We start from the raw sequence: 18,230 nt of genomic DNA, 5'->3' as shown, positions 1-18,230 counted from the left end.
ACTGGCCAGTTCCAGACAAGCGATTTTAAAATATTATCTTTTCTGTGGTGCTGCAGCGAATGATAAAGCTTTCTCCGTCAAACTTTGAAACTCGGTACGGCATGTGAGTCGAAAGTGTGCATTCTGTGATTTGATATTGCCAGCTATACCAGAAGGCCCATCAACTGTTTGGCTGCCTCAGCATCAGCAGACGAAGAATATGCTTGCAACCAAATTCTAGTCTGACATCGGTGCAATTGGAGACGTCGTGGTTACCACACCTCTACAGTGAATTTAGCAGTAGCCTAACTGTCATAATTATCTTGCGTCTCTCTGGTACATTATATTTTCTGCTACAAGCAGTATCAAATTTGACACAATAGCCTATGTACACTACCTCAGATAAGGATGTTTGTTTTTGGTGGACATCAAAAATGGCATAAAATATACATTGTTTATTTAAATGTAATTATATAAATTGTTCATTCTTACCTGATTTTAAATACACCCCCGAGAACATTCAGCTGTGAGTTCTGAGACTGTTTTTGCCTCTTTCATGATTAAAAAAAGGATTAATGGTAGTTAGCCCAGCTCCAGTAACCAAGTACATTAGATAAGCAAGCACTCCTCCCATCCGTTTACTGATCCCAGATGCTGACCAGTAATTATTTATGGTGTAGCCTGGTCACGCTTTTGTGAATAGTGCAGCAGTAGGGCAGTATGAAACTGTATCTGGAGAAGGTACCAGTTGGTACTGATACTACACAGTACATGGGGGAAAACATAAAGGTCTGTCTGACATGGTGATGGTGGCCTGGGAAAGAAGGAATGGGGGGTTTTGTTTATTATTATGTGTTTCCCCCAACAGCATTCCTATTCAGTCTTCTGGCTGTGAAAGCAACATGGTCCCTTCCCAGATTAATGAAGCCTTAGCAGATCAAGGAGTGGCCAGAACAAAACTGGCAAACCCAAAGAAAGGGAGCCTGTCCTGCAAAAATAGTAACATCTGTGGGTGGAGGAGAATGCAGAGAGAATCACCTATGAATATTTAATAAGGTTGTCAGGCCCAGACCAGTAAGATTCCTGAGCTTTGAAAGATGGAATTACCTATACCACCACCTGGGTGTCACGCATTACATGTCTTTGTACATTATGGGCTGCATTACTTGCCTACCTAGAAATATTCCCGCCAAGGCATTTTGTAAAGCCCTTTTGCCCTCCAGTAACTCCTCTTGCTCAGATTTGTGCTTTTTAGTTAAACATATTTTTGATGTTGCCAATGTTGACATTGTCAGGACAATTCATAAATTCACACACAAATGGGTATTAACGCTATAGCTTAATTGATCAATTATATCCACAAGGAGATCAACTTGGCTGTTTTCAAAGCTGGGAAATCTGAAGACTTTCGAAAAATTGGACCTTACGCTTACATTGTCCTTGCAGGGCTACACTGGGTTTTCTCATCAGACTAAAGATACATCTTCACTTTTGAATAAATTTGCAATGCTTTCTGGTTTGGTTAATTTTTTTGGGCAGTTTCAGTGATTTAGGATGGTCATGTTTCATCAGTCGAAATAAAGGTTTATTGGTATTTTCAATGTACTGCTGTATTTTTACATGCCAGAAAAACAAATTGCAAAAATCCGCTTTTATAATACATGTATTTAGTGACCTCTAATGGCAAATTTTGGAAATGTTTCTAGAGAAAGAAAATCGTATAAACCGGTCTACGTACAATACGAACCTGAATAAATTAGTAGGCTACATTTAAACATTAATAAAATGTATGGGAAAAAGCGCTTTTAACCAGTAGAAATGTATTTTCATTATTATTACTAAATACCATTGTGCAGCCCTATAGGGTTGTATTAAAAGGTCTTGCCATTTTTCACTTGGTGTGAAATTAGACAAAGAGATAAAATATCAACGAGTCATTTATATTCTAATATTGGAATGGACTCTATGGGAATTCTATTTTTATTAAGGCCTGTCTAATTCAGCCAATCACTAGGCCTACTGCCGGAATTTTGAACATGTTCAAGAGGGCTACGTGACCAGTTTTAGTTTTTGCGTAAGTTTTACTGCGTTAATATACATTTGGAAACAACGGCCCCAGTGTTGTCATCATGCCCCCCACCGCGGATACAGCCGTGATAACATTCCAGTTAAGGTTTATACATTGCTTTGTAAAGAAAATGATATTTCAAATTGACTACAACTCCCAAAAGTCTAGGATATCCTCTCGCAATCATGTGGTTGTAAGGTTGAAATTTGAAAGTGAATTTATGTATACTACTGTAACCTACTATAGATGCGGATGTAGGCTTCTGTATTACACAGCCGGGAGCATTACAAAGTGGTTTGGTCGAAGGGTTTTACATGTACCACACTAAGTCTGTATTTTAATAGGGTAGTTATTTTCACCATTAAAATGTTTACTTCCCTAGACCAGCACATGCGATTTAGCACAGAATTGCTCGTGTTCGATGTATTATTGATACTGACTATTTTAACAATATGGTTGTTCAGAACACGGCAGATTAGGTGTATGCACGAAACTGGCGGAGCTATGCTTTATGGTAAGTAGCCTAACACAATGTTTAATGGACAAAATCGAGAAGTAAAATGTTGGCTTCAGACGGTTTATATTATTGCACTTTAATAATGTATGCTGTTGCTTAATATCGGGATAATCATGTCCATACATGAAGCAACTAAACACACTACAATTGTAGTAAAGATTATTGGAGTGGTGTCCACCATATGGTCATCATTAAGGCCTGTGTGTTTTTTTAATGTAATTAAATACTTTTTTTACCTGAACATTTTTTCCCCGTACCTGGAGTTCATTTATTTATTTTATGGGTGATGGTTGCACAGTACTAACAAGAACGAATTTATTCCGTGTCTTGAAAAGGAAGAAGGCGTCAAGTGCAGGCGCATTTTGAATTAACGGATATGGCATGTACAATATGTCACCCGATGCTCTAAACCAGACCCCGTTTTTATTGCTGTGACCAGTTTAATTGATTTGTTTTGGTCTAGGCTAAAATTGTGTTTTAGTACTCTTCTCTTTTAAGTCATATTCTACAATCTTTGGTTATTGAACACTTCATATGAATCTGTATACAGTTTATTAAAATGGAAAATCTGAGTGAGCATAATGACGACTCTCATGCTGAACTTTGTTTTTAATATAGCCTCGTATAACAAAAGTTTTCACAACACTTAGGTGGCATTTATTGTGTCGTATGTTCTTTTTGTAGAACATCCGCTCTCTGGCGTGGTACTTCCTTTTTATCAAGCAGTCTTACCCCAAATGACACTCCCCAAAATGTGCAACCTGCGCAGGGGTTTCGTTTTGCAAAAGAAGAGCTGGGTGCAGCAAATACTCCAGACTACAGTAGTAGCATCACTGGGGCTGGATCAGTGTGGTTTGGAATGCGTCTGTTATAATGCATTCTTTACATATCCTGATATGCCAACTCAGATAAATTATTTTGTAAATAAATTGTTTTGATGGAACTACTTCTGAGATGTAATGGCTACTTGATTTCTGGTCATTGGAAATGTATATAAGTATTTAAAATATCCTTGATTGAACACAAAAACTGTTAATCATAAAAAAAAAAACTGAAATATTGTTTAAAAACAACCTCTAGGAAGTGAACATGCAGGAAATCAGAATGAGTATGACTGTGTTGTATAACCACAGTATGAAGGAGAATAGAATATTCTTATGGGATCCAGTCAGTGGCATAAAAACCATCACCAGTTTCCAAAACACGCCGGTATTTGTGTTGCCCTCAAAGTGTAAAAACACTATGTTGTCCCTGAATTTGTAAAGCCCACTGAATTCTGTATATAATCCGTAGGTTTGATTCTGGGTTTAACTCTGAAATATACTGGCAGTCAGTGGAACCATGAGGCTGGGGATGTTCATGGCTGTGAAAGTCTAAACCACACCTCACCTCACCTGGCTGCCAACACTACAGTGGACCATGACAGGCACAAGCATGTTGGCATGGTAAGTGTATACCCACTGTCACTGGCTGTAAGTGTACATTGCTGTGAAAGGTACACACACTGATGTCCGCCTGAAGGTTTCAGACATAATTCTATGGCCTCTTATAAGACAATATAATGTTGGTCTCTTTCCATTGCTGCTTGAATTACTTATGTGAACTTACAGTTGCGTCTTTGGCAGAATTTCCCATGTTTTGTAGGCCAAAGTTTGCCCGTGTTGTGCTACACTGTTTGTGGGTCAAGGAGTACAACGTACACACAATTAGCTCATTTAAATGACAACATACAACAGCATCTGTTTTACAGAATGTGTCTCAAACATAGTTTGTTTGAATTTGGTTATTGAATCTTAAACAGTTAATTCTTCATCTTCACTGAGGCTGGAATAAGAACCCAGTCCTTCAGTCCTTTGCAGTGTTATTATTTGGCTGTGAATGAGATCTGATTAAGTCTGAACATTTTCATTGTGCTGGCGGGATTCCATTCTGCTGGATTCTCACACTGGTGAAAATAATGGAAGTCTGAAGAGACAGCAGAGCAGGACATGTAACAGGGAATGTTTTTTAAAGAGCCTAGCACATCCTGTTTGTCTGACAAGGTTTCAGAACAGGAAATTGCACTGCCTCATTATATGTGTACTTTACCAAGAAGTGAACCACAACCAATAATGTGAGTCAGCTTTTAAAAACATTGGCCTGTTATGCATTCTACAACATTGGTGCCAAGTTTTAACAGTTTTCACTGCTCGGTGTGAAACAAATCCAAAATAAAGACAAACATATACCTTTTAATGAAGGCTCAGCCATATCAGAACTGTAAAGCATATATGGTTCCATATATGAGGACAGCACATATTGGCTTCTTATTGAGCACACAGCACCTCTACATCACAACTTACAGGATGTATGTCAGTAGGGAACTTGTTCTTATTTAGATGCAGGGGCAAGCAATCCAGGGCTGCTAAAATGTATATGTAGGTCTTATGTATATATATGTTTTTGTTTAACATATTTTAGGAGCCAGATGTAATGTATGCTAAATCTGCCTCTTACCTAAAAAAAGAGGCATTTTTCCCTATTTGTATAGAGACCATCCTAACAGTCGGGTGACTTTGGCATTGTTACAAGCCATTCTCTGCTTCCCACTTGCAGTCTGAACTGGCTGCTGTTCTTTTTCTGGGGAGGATAATATAGTCATTTGTGCAGCAAGAATCCCAGTCCATGAGCTTTAACCCCTTAAAAAGCCATTACACTTTTTTGTAACAGCTGGTGGAAGAATGAAACTACTTGATGTGTATGGCTGAGCATTGAGACCTATGAATAGAGATTATGTATAAAGAGTGCCTGAACCATGTTAAGAATATATTATCAATTTGCAGTCTAATGTGTGTGTAGCCATGTGCTAGGTCTTTGCAGCTGATCAAGTTATACAATTAATCTTCTACAGTGAAAACGTTCGAAATGGCTTGCAGATATCACTTTCCTAGCGTATAGGGTTGGCTCTCGGAAATGTTTCTTGCTGAAAATAAAGCTTTCACTCTGGCACATATGCATTTATTTAGCAAACAGTGTGGTTTTCTGCTTCAACTGTTCATGCCGCTGAAGCAGTTTGCACTGTTCACAGTTATGCACGGGGTGGATAAATTGATTATATATTAGCCCAGGGCTATCTTTATTTTTTCCTGGATATACCAAAGCATCTAGCAGTCCAGTATATGTATAACCGTTTGGCTTTAGTTTCAGTTTTTGTATTTCTGTTTGGGGAGTTTTCTAAACTGATTCTGCCTTAAGTTTCATGTAAGATGGTAGTGTAGTTCCTTACAGTATTTTGAGGTGAGAGGTGAGCATTGAGCTTGAATTTGTGCAGTGCCCTTCTTCACAGTACCTGCTCAAGTACTCCATCTGTCAGTGAGCCGTAGTATAGCCATCTCTCCCTTATCTACGATAGCCTACACAATGGTGGACATTATGAACATAAATATGAAAATAAAAGAAACCAGTTTATGTGTTTTTAAAATTTTCACTTTTAAAAGTGTTTTGGAATATCTTGATAAATGCAAGCTTATCAAACAAGATTAGATGTGTATGGCTTATGCAGTCATTTTTTAACCAGCAGGCTATGTTCACTTTGATTGGATAGTTACAAATTCAGAATTAGCTTGCCAGCCAATCCAGGCAGATAGCCTGCAAGACAGTTTATCTAACTAAACAACACTCTATGAGTAACAATTTTAATCAATGTTTAGAAAATTAAAAAGCGGAGCAAGTTTGTGAAGTTGAAGACAGGTACTAATTCTGTAATGAAATTTTCTTCTCTAAGATTATGGTTGACTATGTTATTCTACATTATTGGCCTTTTATGATTTGAGAATGAAAAACTTGTGTGGAATTATTATTCATTAAGTAAGGAAACATAGAAACAAATAACAAATAGCTTATTTGGAAAAACTCAATTTGACTAGAATTTCATTGTACTTAATTAAATGCTTGACAAAAGAAAACACACTCAGGCATTTATGCTGATGACCAAATGCCAAAGGAACAAAACTCAATAGAGACAACATCCACCTCACACCAAATATGTAATAGGAAGGCAGTGAAATGGTGTGAGCACATAAATTAAAGTATTTATTTGCAAGGATGTGCGATAGTTCTGTACTGTGACTGTGCTGTAGCCTGTAGCTTTGGGCTGTGACTGGTGTAACTCTGGACTGTATATGTACTGTAGCTCTGGACTGTGCAGCAATTCTGGGTTGTGATTGCTGTCCCTGTGGACTGTGACTGTACTTAAGCTCTGGTCTGTAACTGTACTGCTGACCAGTATGTGGCTATGCTGCAACTCAGAACTGTGACTGTGACTGTGCTGCTCCCTGGACTGTGGCTGTACTGTAGATATGGACTGTCAGTGTACCCCGACTACATTAAATGAAGCCAATCATTTCAAAGTAAGTATTGTAACATGGAACTACCCGTAAGTGAAAGTATGCCTCCGCCTTAAATTTAGTGTTTGTGCATTTTTTTGATGTCAGTTTTTCACTTGTGCATATCAATCCTGAATAAACATAATCCTCTTAACCTTTATATTATATGATTGTAAAATTCATAAAATTGGCCTTGGTCCTTGTTTAAATACAAGTAAACTTCCACAATTAATCACTGAAACCTCCTTCTACCACTTTAGTTAAAACTACCAAAAATGGCAAGCCCATTTTCAACATAGCATTTTCCAATGCTCTTAGAATGTTCATTATTTTACAAACTAACATTATTCTGTGGATTTCTGAAGATAATCTGAAAGTTGGTTGCAAGTTAGCTATCTGATTTATGTTAGGTTCTTGTTTGCTATGTGACTGACAGATAGCTATTCTTTTAGCCAATTCCAAGATAGTTTTAGCAATCTATAGACAACAGCCATTGTGTATCGATTCTGCTTCATTATGATTAATGGTAATTTAAGTTGTAAATAGATGGCGTTTCCATTGTGTTGAGTATTGGTGATTTAAGTAGTGTTGTGAATTGTATAGGATTTGTTCTGCTATATTGAATATTGTCCTAAAATTCTTTCTTACAAAAAACCTTGAATACCACCTGACCAGTACCACACATGTTTTATGTTGTAGAGTCAGGGTGCTAGCTTTCCTATAGTACTCCTTTCTTATGTATCTGCCCTGATTTTTTTTTTAGAAAATTCTTCTTCTGCATTTTTCTGTAGATACGGTGGTGATGTGCTAAACAGCATTGTGTCCTATTCCAGAATCATTGCCTGCCATTCCTCAGTTGATTTATCTCTGCATTACCTTCACTGTCTCCTTATCAGTGGGAAAATATTCTGTCTGTCAGTTTTGCATAACATCCCAGAAAGTTCATATTTCTTCAAACTATTACGTTGTACCAGTAAACATTCTTCATTTTTTTTTCTACATTTCTGTGAAGACAATGAACCCTACAGGTCCTCTGGGAAAACATAGCTTTCCCTTAATAGCCTGCTCACCCAAATCTTACACAACAGAGAGGTCTTATTAACAATCCAATGGAGACCTCCACAAAAGCCATTAGGAGAGCTGGTGTGTTGGAGATGGCCTTCAAATCATTAAGTCCTGTTACAGATGGGTCCAAGCAGGGAAAGATGAGGATTTCTTTGCATTACTGAGTCCATTAGACACTAGCCATTGGGAGCATGGCTCTAAAATTTGTAGCCTGATTAAATTTAGTGCTGCTCCATTGAAGAGCCAATTAGACTGTATGGTGCACCCCAACCTTATACACTGTTATGTGGTTACTAAATAAACATTGTTTGCTAATTTTCTGAGCTATTGCCCTTTTTCATGAAGAGTTACGAGGGGTCATATGTACGTATATTTGTGATGAGCATAGTATAGAATGTCATTTGCTATGTGGATAATTGTCATAGAGGGTTAGAAATGTAATTAATTTCACTTTCTGGATCATTAATTGTTTGTGAATGTTATGTGAGACTGGAGAATTTTGTTTGTTTTAGTTCTGAATCCTCTATTTGAGGTGTTCACATAAAACAGAAGCAAGCCAACTGTTTTTGAGTAGTTTCCATGGAAACAAATCCAAGAAATAGAAAATGTGCCAAAAAGTTGTTGAAGTTATGGCATGAATATTTATGAGTCCTAAATAAGCACTAAATAATTTGAATGCACCGTGTTTATTTGCAATTGTTGCATGAAAATGCAACATAATTGTCATTTTGTAAATATTTTATGAAGCATATGAAATTTTATGTGGCACCAGAGTCAATTTTTTTAGGTTTGTGTAGAATATGCTACTATAATAATGTGTGTAAAGAAGAAATGCTAATAGCTTACCAAAGAAATGTTTCCATACAAAGTTACCGTTATATAATCAAATAAGATAATGGAACATGGACATCTGTTGAGTATCCTAATATTGTGACCACATTGAATGTGTTTTCTGTAATTTGCATAATAAAATGCAAACAAATATTTCAGGTTGTGCTCTGTTTTACTGAGATAAAACTATAACTATCATAATCCTTTTATGTCAAGAAATATGACTCACAGAGTGAAAGCTTGTGTGCCTTATGGAAATGCATCTCTTCATTTCATAGATGAATCTACAGTACTCACCTGTCCTAATTTTAATGAGAACTGTACCTCCCCCGGTGATAGCAGACATCTTCAGTAGTTGGATATTGTTGCGGCATACTGAAGTCTGTTGTTGCTGTATCATTGGCCCATGTTTTCTCTGAACACTCTAAAGTGTTAATTTCCTGTAGTACTAGAATGGCAATGATATTTTTGCATTATGTGTATCCACTGTTACTCTTTTGCTTTATTTAAAGTTTATTTTATGCTGTTGACTTCTGTATATTTCATGGTTACTGCGAACAGCTTAAAATATAAATGTTGAAGGTTAGGAGACTCAAGATGTGTAGTAAAATTAATTACAATGACAATGGATGAGTGCTGTAGAAATTCCATACTTGTATTTCCAGGAGTTCTGTCTTCCCAACATGGTGCGGTCACAGTCATCTCTTCTCAAGTCTCTGGTAGAAGATTGATCCGATCATAGTACATTAAGTATCTCAAGTAATCATCTAATTACCACAAATTAAGTTTTTGAGCATGTGAATTGTTAAAGTAAATATGTGCTTACTGTTTATAAAGGGGCGACATAGCTCAGGAGGTAAGACCGATTGTCTGGCAGTCGGAGGGTTGCCGGTTCAAACCCGCCTGGCATGTCAAGTGTCCTGAGCAAGAACCTAACCTACCCCAACTGCTCTGGCGAATGAGAGGCATCAATTGTAAAGCGCTTTGGATAAAAGCGCTATATAAATGCAGTCCATTTACCATTTACCATTTAACTACCTACTCAATAGTAGGAACAGATAGCTTCAGTAATCTGAAATGGCTTTCTGTTGTCTTTTACATGTGGTCTAACTATGAACCAGGTGGGCATTGCTGCACTTCCTTTTGGTGTTGATGGTGTAATTGGTCACACAGCTGTGCTGTTCATCTAACCATTCGAAAGATCAGAAAACTTACAGTGAAGCCTTGAGGGTAATCATTGAACCATAGCCTGTGGTCAGACATGCAGGCACTTACAATGATGAAGGGATAAATAAGGCGTTCTCAACCCTGGACCTGGACTCACAGGGACTACTGGTTTTTATTTTTACCTTAAATTTCAGGCCCACAAAATGAGCTGAGTTAACCATTTAATCAACTGTTTGAATTGATTTAAGTGCTGGCTAAATAAAAACCATCAGACCCTGGTGCTTTCCAGGACCAGTGTTGTAGACCCTTGGTCCAAGTTAAAGCTATAAATATACAAGGATTTAAGAGATATTTCTAATTTATAGCCTTGTGATAAGTTTTTCCAGTACACAAAGGAGGCCTTGATATCAGAGGGTGAAGATCACGTTGGGTCTCCAATCTCTGGTTTCAGCAAAATGGATGGATTCACAATTCATTGTGTGCTGTGTGAAATAAAGACTAGGTGCCTGCTTAAAACGGAGCTGTTGACAATGATTGCCCTACTTTGCCGCCTTTCACATTTTTTGAGAGCACATATTTGTTTCGCACTGAGAGCCTTTGAAGCTTTGTCACTCATTGTGAACCACAGAACTGTCTTTCTCACGGCAGATGGCCTTTGCCCCAGAAGTCTTCTTCAATTTGTTTCTGCCGCCCATCATATTTCAAGGAGCCTACAGTTTAAACCAGGTGAGACTGTGTAATGGATTTTCTTAGAGGCACAATAGAACAGCCATTTCATGTTTTGACATATCTTTCTACTTGGAATCCTCAAAGCAGTGGCCAGTTGTCCATTTTCAAAGAATTCATTGTGCCGTTGTGATTCATTTCTGGATTTTTTGGTTCATTTTGCTCAGAGTGAATTCTTGCCCTTTTGCCCTGTCTCACTGTGAATGATGTCTTCTTCTCTAGAGGCATTTCTTCCAGAATTCTGGCTCTGTGTTGACCTTTGCTTTTTTGGGAACTGTCATCTCCTCTGCAGTTGTAGGGTGAGTATGAGCTATACACATGCCGTACAGTCACACATCGCTCCAATGCCACCAACCTTTCCACTTAAACAAATTTTGACGGGGTAGGCCTGGATCTAAAAGTAAACAGAACACATTATTTTGTCATGAATTCATTAAGGTTGACTATCCCCTGAAGACTACCCAGTTATTTCAAGTTATTTGCGCTACTCAATCAAAAACCAATAAATGAGCAGGCTTACTAAATTGCGCTATATGATCCAGCAAGTTTGCGGTATTGGATAAATTCAATGTTTTAACAGGCAACTTTTAGTGTACAGAAATCAATGATAGAGAGTTTTTTGTTTGTTAGTGTAAAATTAGAGTGGAATAGACCCCAATCAAGTGTGAGACTGCAAAAACTTGTATACCGGCAGATTATACTGGCAGCTTCAATACCAAGTTTTATAATGAGGTGTAGTCAGCATGAGAAACTTCAATAGATAGCTCTCCAACAAACGGTAGGACCTTATTGTGGGTAATCAGTTAAACATATATGACCCAGGCTATTAATGAAAGCTTTGCAGTACTCCATTATTAAGCAGGGCGCAGGAGTCTAGAGAGCTAATGAGTCTCTGTATGGGTTCGCTTGTGAGTTAGGCTAGTATAAATGAGAAATTTAAAATAAATAATGCATTCGGGTCCAGATGAGGTCCAGATGACTATGATCAGGCTATTTTTGAGCACACCATTTTCATTTCATTTACAGAATCAGTGGCGCATCAGCTCTCTGGTGCATGTGTGCTGTGTCATCATATTGCCCCAGCATATCAGCCATAATCTTAAAAATCAACCCAAGACAGAATACATTCATTTAAAGTATTATCTGCTAATATAGATACAACCTCAATATTTATTATATAACTTGGAAAGACAGCGATGGCAAATGCCATTTTTTAGTGTCCAAAATGAGATCCATTAAGAGCACTATCCAGATGCATAGCCCTGTTTTATTTTCATTATGTAAAGAGATGTAGGGCACCTCTCCAGCCCTACATCGCAATAACTATGGCATTGTCAAAGCATTAAAGAATGCTACATCAAATATGCTGCCAGGCTAAGGCAATAATATAAATACACACTTCGTGTTTTCCAATGCACTTCCTTGGGTTTAATTATTTTTAAAGGAAAATGTGTTTTAGCTGTGTTTTTGTTGAGTTTACACAGTGGTGCTGATTTGTCCTAGGGGGTTTATATTGTGTGCATATGCTAACAGCCATATAACTGGACATTTACATAAGGATTTAAACTGACAGACCACAAAACAGCCGCTTGAAGCGTTCTTCACAGGAAGCTTGAGCTTGAGTGTTCAGCTTCAAAATGCTATCAATTTAGCTGAAAATACCCTTGCTGGTGAAAGTAATACATTGACTTGTATTCAAGGCTCTCTATCTGTGTGGTTACTTTAGTAACACAACAGTGCCAGGTTTGGGAAAAGGAGTTTGTTAGGGAGGGTAGGCAGGGGAGAAGCATATATTTCTTTTTTTCTTTTTTATATTTTTGACATGTTCATTGTGGACATAAGCAACATGCTGAAGTGCTGCTGCTGGGAAACCAGGTTGCTTTTGAAGTTGTGTTAGAGGACCAGAAGGGTCCAGTCTTCATTCTGCTTCACAGAATCCAACGTGGTGATGGGAAAATTGTACTCTTTCCTAGGGTTGGATTTAATTTGAAATCCTGAAATGCCAGGACTAATTGATGACGGCCCTCACGCTATTGGGCATGCGGTGTTATGCGGGCGTCACGGCCAAATTCCATGTGATGAATTATCCCCTGATCCAGTCAGCTTCAATTAAAGAATGTTCTGGTGCTGTGCATCCCTCAAAAAACCTGGAAACCTACTCTTACATGCCCAGTCTTGCATTGGAGAGCACTGTATGTCTAACACCTGTGGAATTAGGCCTCTGCTGAGGTCTGACAGATTGTCCAATTCCGCACACTGTGAGATACAAGGCGAGGGTCCGCAGTCTGCAGTTCCAGCCCATTGGCCCGGCTTCTCTGATATTTCCAAACTATTTCATTACTGAGCAGCAGTGCAGTGACCTTAGTTGCACAATGACTGACTGTCAGCATCAGTCATTCTTCAGAATTGAATTCTTATGTCTGAACTGCTGGAACAGGTTTTAAAACAGATGTCTTAAACTGCTGGTGTGGCCTGTGACAGAGAGAACTTAAGGCCTCACTGTAATCTAAGCCTTAACGTATGGAACTGTACAATACATGAATGTACTGTATGGTAGTTTCTGGTCCTGTGATGTGATGAGTATGAGTTGTAGATGACATATGCTTCATATCTGCTGTGCTGGTGGTAATGTTTTATATTTGTCATATAAAATTTCACCCTTTCAACAATGCGGACAAAAAAAGTGATGTGAGGGTCTGGGAAAACACACAATGGTTTCCAATTTAAGATCTGCAAAGCTTGGAAAATCAATTTTTGTGTGAATGCTTTCCTTTTTTTCATAAAAAAAGTACTCTGCTGAGTGGATAAAAGGTTATACCCCATGCATCATTGTCCACACACACATACACACACACACACACACACACACACATATACATATACATATACTGCTCACTGGCATACAGCTTAATATGACTGCTCAGTGTAGCTGTGTATATAATTGTAATTTAGTTACTTTAATGTGCTTTTTTAATACAGTGTTTCTGTTATTTTGTCCAACCCCTATATATATTTATATATATATTAGTTTTCATTAATAAGTTTATATTTCATTGTATTAAAATGTTGAAATGTTATATGACAAATATATAACATTACTACCAGCAAAAATCACAGAAATTGTGGTTGAAAGCACACATTTTATGATTGTGATGCTCGTGCAGATTTGTAGTCAAACAATTCACATGGTTAAGGTGAATGTATTTCTTTTAATTTTGATTTCACTATGTAGAAATTACAGAACTGTTTATAAATAGTTCCCCCATTTCAGGACATCATAATTTTGGGGACAAATAGCATCACTGGTAATTCTGATTAGTCAGGTGTGTTCACTTTCTTCCTTAGTGCAGGTATAAGAAAGCTTTCAGTGTCTAGTTTTGATTCTAGCCTTTTGATTGTCTGTCTGTTATTGCTGTTTGTCAACATGAGGACCAGAGTTGTGCCAATTAAGGAGAAGGAAGCCATTATGAGGCTGAGAAAAAAAACAGACATAGGTCAAAACTTAGCCTTACTAAAATTAACTGTTTAACATCATTAAGAAGAGAGCACTGGTGAATAATTGTAAAGGGCTTGGTAGGCCAAGCAAGACCTCTACAGGTGAATTATTGTCACCTTAATGAAGAGGGAAAAAGCCAAACACCTGTCTGGTAGATCAGAAACACTCTTCGGGAAGCAGATGTGGATGTGTCAGTCACTATTGATAGTAGAGTGATAGTAAGAGCCAAGTGTGGAGGCCAAAAGGAACTACCCAAGATGCAAAGCACCCCCCCCCCCCTCCCTTATCAGTGAAACATGGTGGTGGAGGTGTTATGCTTTGGGCATGTATGGCTGACACAGGTACTGGCTCACTTGTCTTTATTGATGATGTAACTGCTGCTAGCAGTAGTAGAATTAATTCTGAAGTGCCTAGAAGCACCTTATTTGCTCCAGCTCGACCGAATGCCTGCTAACTCATTGTGCAGTGCTTTATCCTACTACAAGACAGTGGTCCCAAACAGAGCAAAACAAATCACCAAAAAAAAAACCTTAAAAGGTTTTTTTGCCAAGGGAGGCAACCTGTCCAACCTTGAAAAGCATCTGTTGGACAACCACCCAAATCTCTTCAGGTACTAAATCCCAATTGGTCTTATAATAAGATGTATACATGAAAAGTGTAGATTAAGGTATTTGGATGGTTTAACAAGTGCATAGATGGTTTACCAAGTGTAGTGCCTTTCACAGTGCCTGCACTTCAACTTTAATTCTGATTTTGTATGTCAGATATTTTTTGAAAATATATGTTAAGTTTACAATTCAATTTATGTGAAATTCTTTGTTATCAGTGATTTACCATGGTATCCATGCTGAGGTACCAAAGCTGGTATTGGTACCGAATTCTAAATTTTGGTATTGGAACAACGCTAGTTTCAAACTCGTGAACGTAATTGCTTAGTGATAGAAGCTCACCTGGTTTGCTGCTGCCAGACAATACATATAGTACGTCCAGTGTAAACACGAAAATCATGCGAAATGACATTAAGAATGCAAAGGATCCAAAACACTTCCACGCCAGATCCCCCCCATGCAATAACTATGTCACAGCAGAAAAAAATAACTAATTCCATCAGAGGTATTGAGTGCATTGGCATAGTTTAAATAAATTTCCTGCTGCTTGAATTTGCTGCTTCCCTGTGTATAAATGCTGACAGGTGGCTTTGAAACAGCATGAGCTTAGAATAATTACTTGCTGGGAAAATGCCTGCTGGAGAAGATAAAATGGTAGGAGAGATCTCATTTTTGTTAGCAACAGCAATGAAACTGCTAAATGCAATATGGTCTGAGACTAATCAAGGCTGTCTGTGATGGTGTAGCCAATCCCAGACCTTGAAGTAAGACTAGCCATATTTTCTGGTATGTATTAACATGTATTCACCTTTGAAAATAACACTGTTATTACCTATTGCAGACCGTAATACAGAAATGTTCTTTTTTTTGAGGAACAGATGTTCTCTTTGTTACAGCATTGCAGTTCAGTGTTTGCTAAAAGGTTAGTTTCTGGCAGAAAGGGCCATTGTTTTGACAAGGCTTGTTTTTCTGCATCCATGCTTATTACTTTACAGTGAAATCTATCTTTTCTATTTATGAAATATATCAGTGTTTCACAGTCTCATTGACATATGCAGGGTTGCTTCAGCCTTGCAACAGGATGTTTTCTGATAGGGCTTAAGAAAAGGCTCTGAATTTGGTTTCTTGCTTCCTCCGCTGCGAACACTAGGTGGTGCTCATAATCTTTCTAAGATGTGTGCCCGGGTTCTCATCTCCGCATGGATGGGAGCTCTATGTTTGCAAAATGGTTTATTTCATCCATCACCTAGCATGGAAAATAAATAGACTCACGTTGTAAGCATGACTAGTAGAAAGCCTTGGGGAAATGGGACTCTTCTCACATGGTGTGCACATGTACAGTACACTGGGCTGGAAAGAACTGCTAAAATATTGAGGGAGAGTTGCTCTCTCAATGAGCAGAAGGTTTACTTCGTGATTTTTTAAAGTATCATCATGTTATTCTCCAAAACTATCACTTATTTAAATTATTTGTTAGCAGCACAATGTTATTCAGTAACAGATTGTGTATAACTATTCCCATTTGTGCTTATGTGAACAATACATGAAAGATACAGTAAGTTTGGGACAAAAATTTGGGACAAAGACATTTTTTGGCTCTGCACTCCACAATTTTAGATTTTAGGTTAATGTGAAGCTTTTCATGAAGCTTTTCCCAGCTTTTCTTAAAGGGTATTTTTATACACTTTAGATTCACCGTTTAGAAATTACAGCACTTTATACTTAGGGGCCCCCATGTCAGGGCACTGTAATGTTTGGGACACATTAATGTTGTGTAAATAAAAGTAGTCATGTTTAGTACTTTTGTCACATATCCTTTGCATGCAATGACTGCTTGAAGTCTGGAGTATACCCTCTGGTGATGTTTCCTGCTTATTTCGGGGGCTAGTTGCCTTGAGCTCGCTTTTCAGCATATTAAATGCATGTTCAGTTGAATCAGATGTTCAGTTCAGGTCAATGACTTGGCCAGTCATGAATTCTCTTGTTTTTGACTTTGAAAAACCCCATTATTGCTTTAGCTGTATGCTTGGGATCACTGTTTTGCTGTAGGATGACCTACACACATCACCAGACACTAGGTATCATTCCTGGTGATGCTCTGCCAGGCCTGTACTGCAGCCATTGTCAATTCCTGTTTGTTTCAGCAGATTTTTGCCTTCAGTCTTGTATTCAGCAAGTGAAACGCATGTTCAATTGGATTCAGGTCGAGTGAATCTTGGTCTCATCTGTCCACACCTTACTTCATAATCATTCCCTGAGAGTCACCTGTCCTGCCTAGTCTAGGGGTACCAGGTAAATATGGTGAGCTAAGCTTTGTATTTCCTTCTTGTCACCTCTCTGTCGCCTTGCTCTTTATCCCCTTTAGCTGCACACTTTATTCAGCCGCAGCCAGGAATACTGTGGTCACCTTCATTATTTTTGTACGCAGGTAATGCTAAACAGTTAGCCTGTTCCAGCTGTTAAAATTTTATCTGTGACCCAACAAAGCAGAACCTTCTCCACACATGTACACTCACGCACACACCCACCCGCACATTCACAGCGCATCTGCAGATCTGAAATTCCTTTGCGCTGTTGAGAAATGATTTTATATTTTTGTTATGCAGTCATAGCCCAGGTTTTCTAATTCTTTCCAGATTGGAGGTTGTATCGCCTTTTCAGCCCAGAGGCATGGGTGGGACAGCATTGCCATGTCAATGAGGTCAGGGGAGTGTGAGGGCCTCCCCAGGGTTGGAACAAACACCCCATAGATTATTGCCTGACTGGTAGACTGGCTGCCATTTTAAACTTTTTCTGTCTCAGGGAAATGAGAGCAAACAGCTTCCATACTGATGGAACAATACCCACTATAGTAAATCCATGTTAGTCTATGGAAAGCCACACTCAAGAGGTTGCCTCCAGTGAATCTGAGATCTTTATAAGCTTCGTTCTGATTAAATGTAGGGTGTGTTAATGACTTTAGGTTATTACGAAAGATGCTAATTTATAGTCAGGGTGCCCTTCACAATGTCTCTGGAGGCCAAACATATCAGGCTCTTCCTGCAGAAGAATATTTTAATTGCTTTTTTATGATGTTTGAGACTTAAGGATACCACCAAGGAAAACTGAAATGGAAGGAAATATTTTAAAATGGGATTATATGATTGTACTTACCGTTACTATCAAGGTAGGGTAAAACACTTTTCCTCCTTTGAGACAAGTAGAAAGGAATGAATGAGGAGCGATTATACAAAAATAGTCAGACATGCCTTTTCAAAACATGTGCACATGCATTTAATATGATATTGGGATGTCTTTCCAGCACATTAAATATTGCATGTATAGCAGATATCCAAAGAGATATAGTTTGTTATGACAGCTATTCAAATTAGCATGGACCTGAAACAAGAAGCTAGTTGAGTTGAGTGAA

General features: G+C 38.2%; 1 protein-coding gene across 3 annotated transcripts in view; it reads left to right on the top strand.

Moving 5' to 3' along the window:
• Nucleotides 1-2,164: 2,164 nt before the first annotated feature.
• LOC135253241 (sodium/hydrogen exchanger 9-like) overlaps nt 2,165-18,230 on the top strand; it is a 70,199-nt gene continuing 54,133 nt past the window's right edge. The window contains exons 1-4 of one of the 3 annotated variants that reach the window (XR_010329563.1): nt 2,165-2,561; nt 3,858-4,009; nt 10,640-10,717; nt 10,940-11,016. Coding sequence is in view for 2 of the 3 variants with exons in the window: in XM_064332292.1 (XP_064188362.1) it covers nt 2,414-2,561; nt 3,858-4,009; nt 10,640-10,717; nt 10,940-11,016 (455 nt within the window). In the remaining variant the exon portion in view is untranslated. Of the gene's footprint in view, nt 2,562-3,857; nt 4,010-9,511; nt 9,584-10,639; nt 10,718-10,939; nt 11,017-18,230 lie in introns of those variants that run through there. The other 2 variants (XM_064332292.1, XM_064332293.1) reach the window with 2 other exon arrangements.

The sequence above is a fragment of the Anguilla rostrata genome, chromosome 4 (assembly GCF_018555375.3).
Source record: "Anguilla rostrata isolate EN2019 chromosome 4, ASM1855537v3, whole genome shotgun sequence".
Lineage (NCBI taxonomy): Eukaryota > Metazoa > Chordata > Actinopteri > Anguilliformes > Anguillidae > Anguilla > Anguilla rostrata.
The sequence above is the reverse complement of the archived record's forward strand: the minus strand, read 5'-3'. Positions and strand labels throughout refer to the sequence as shown.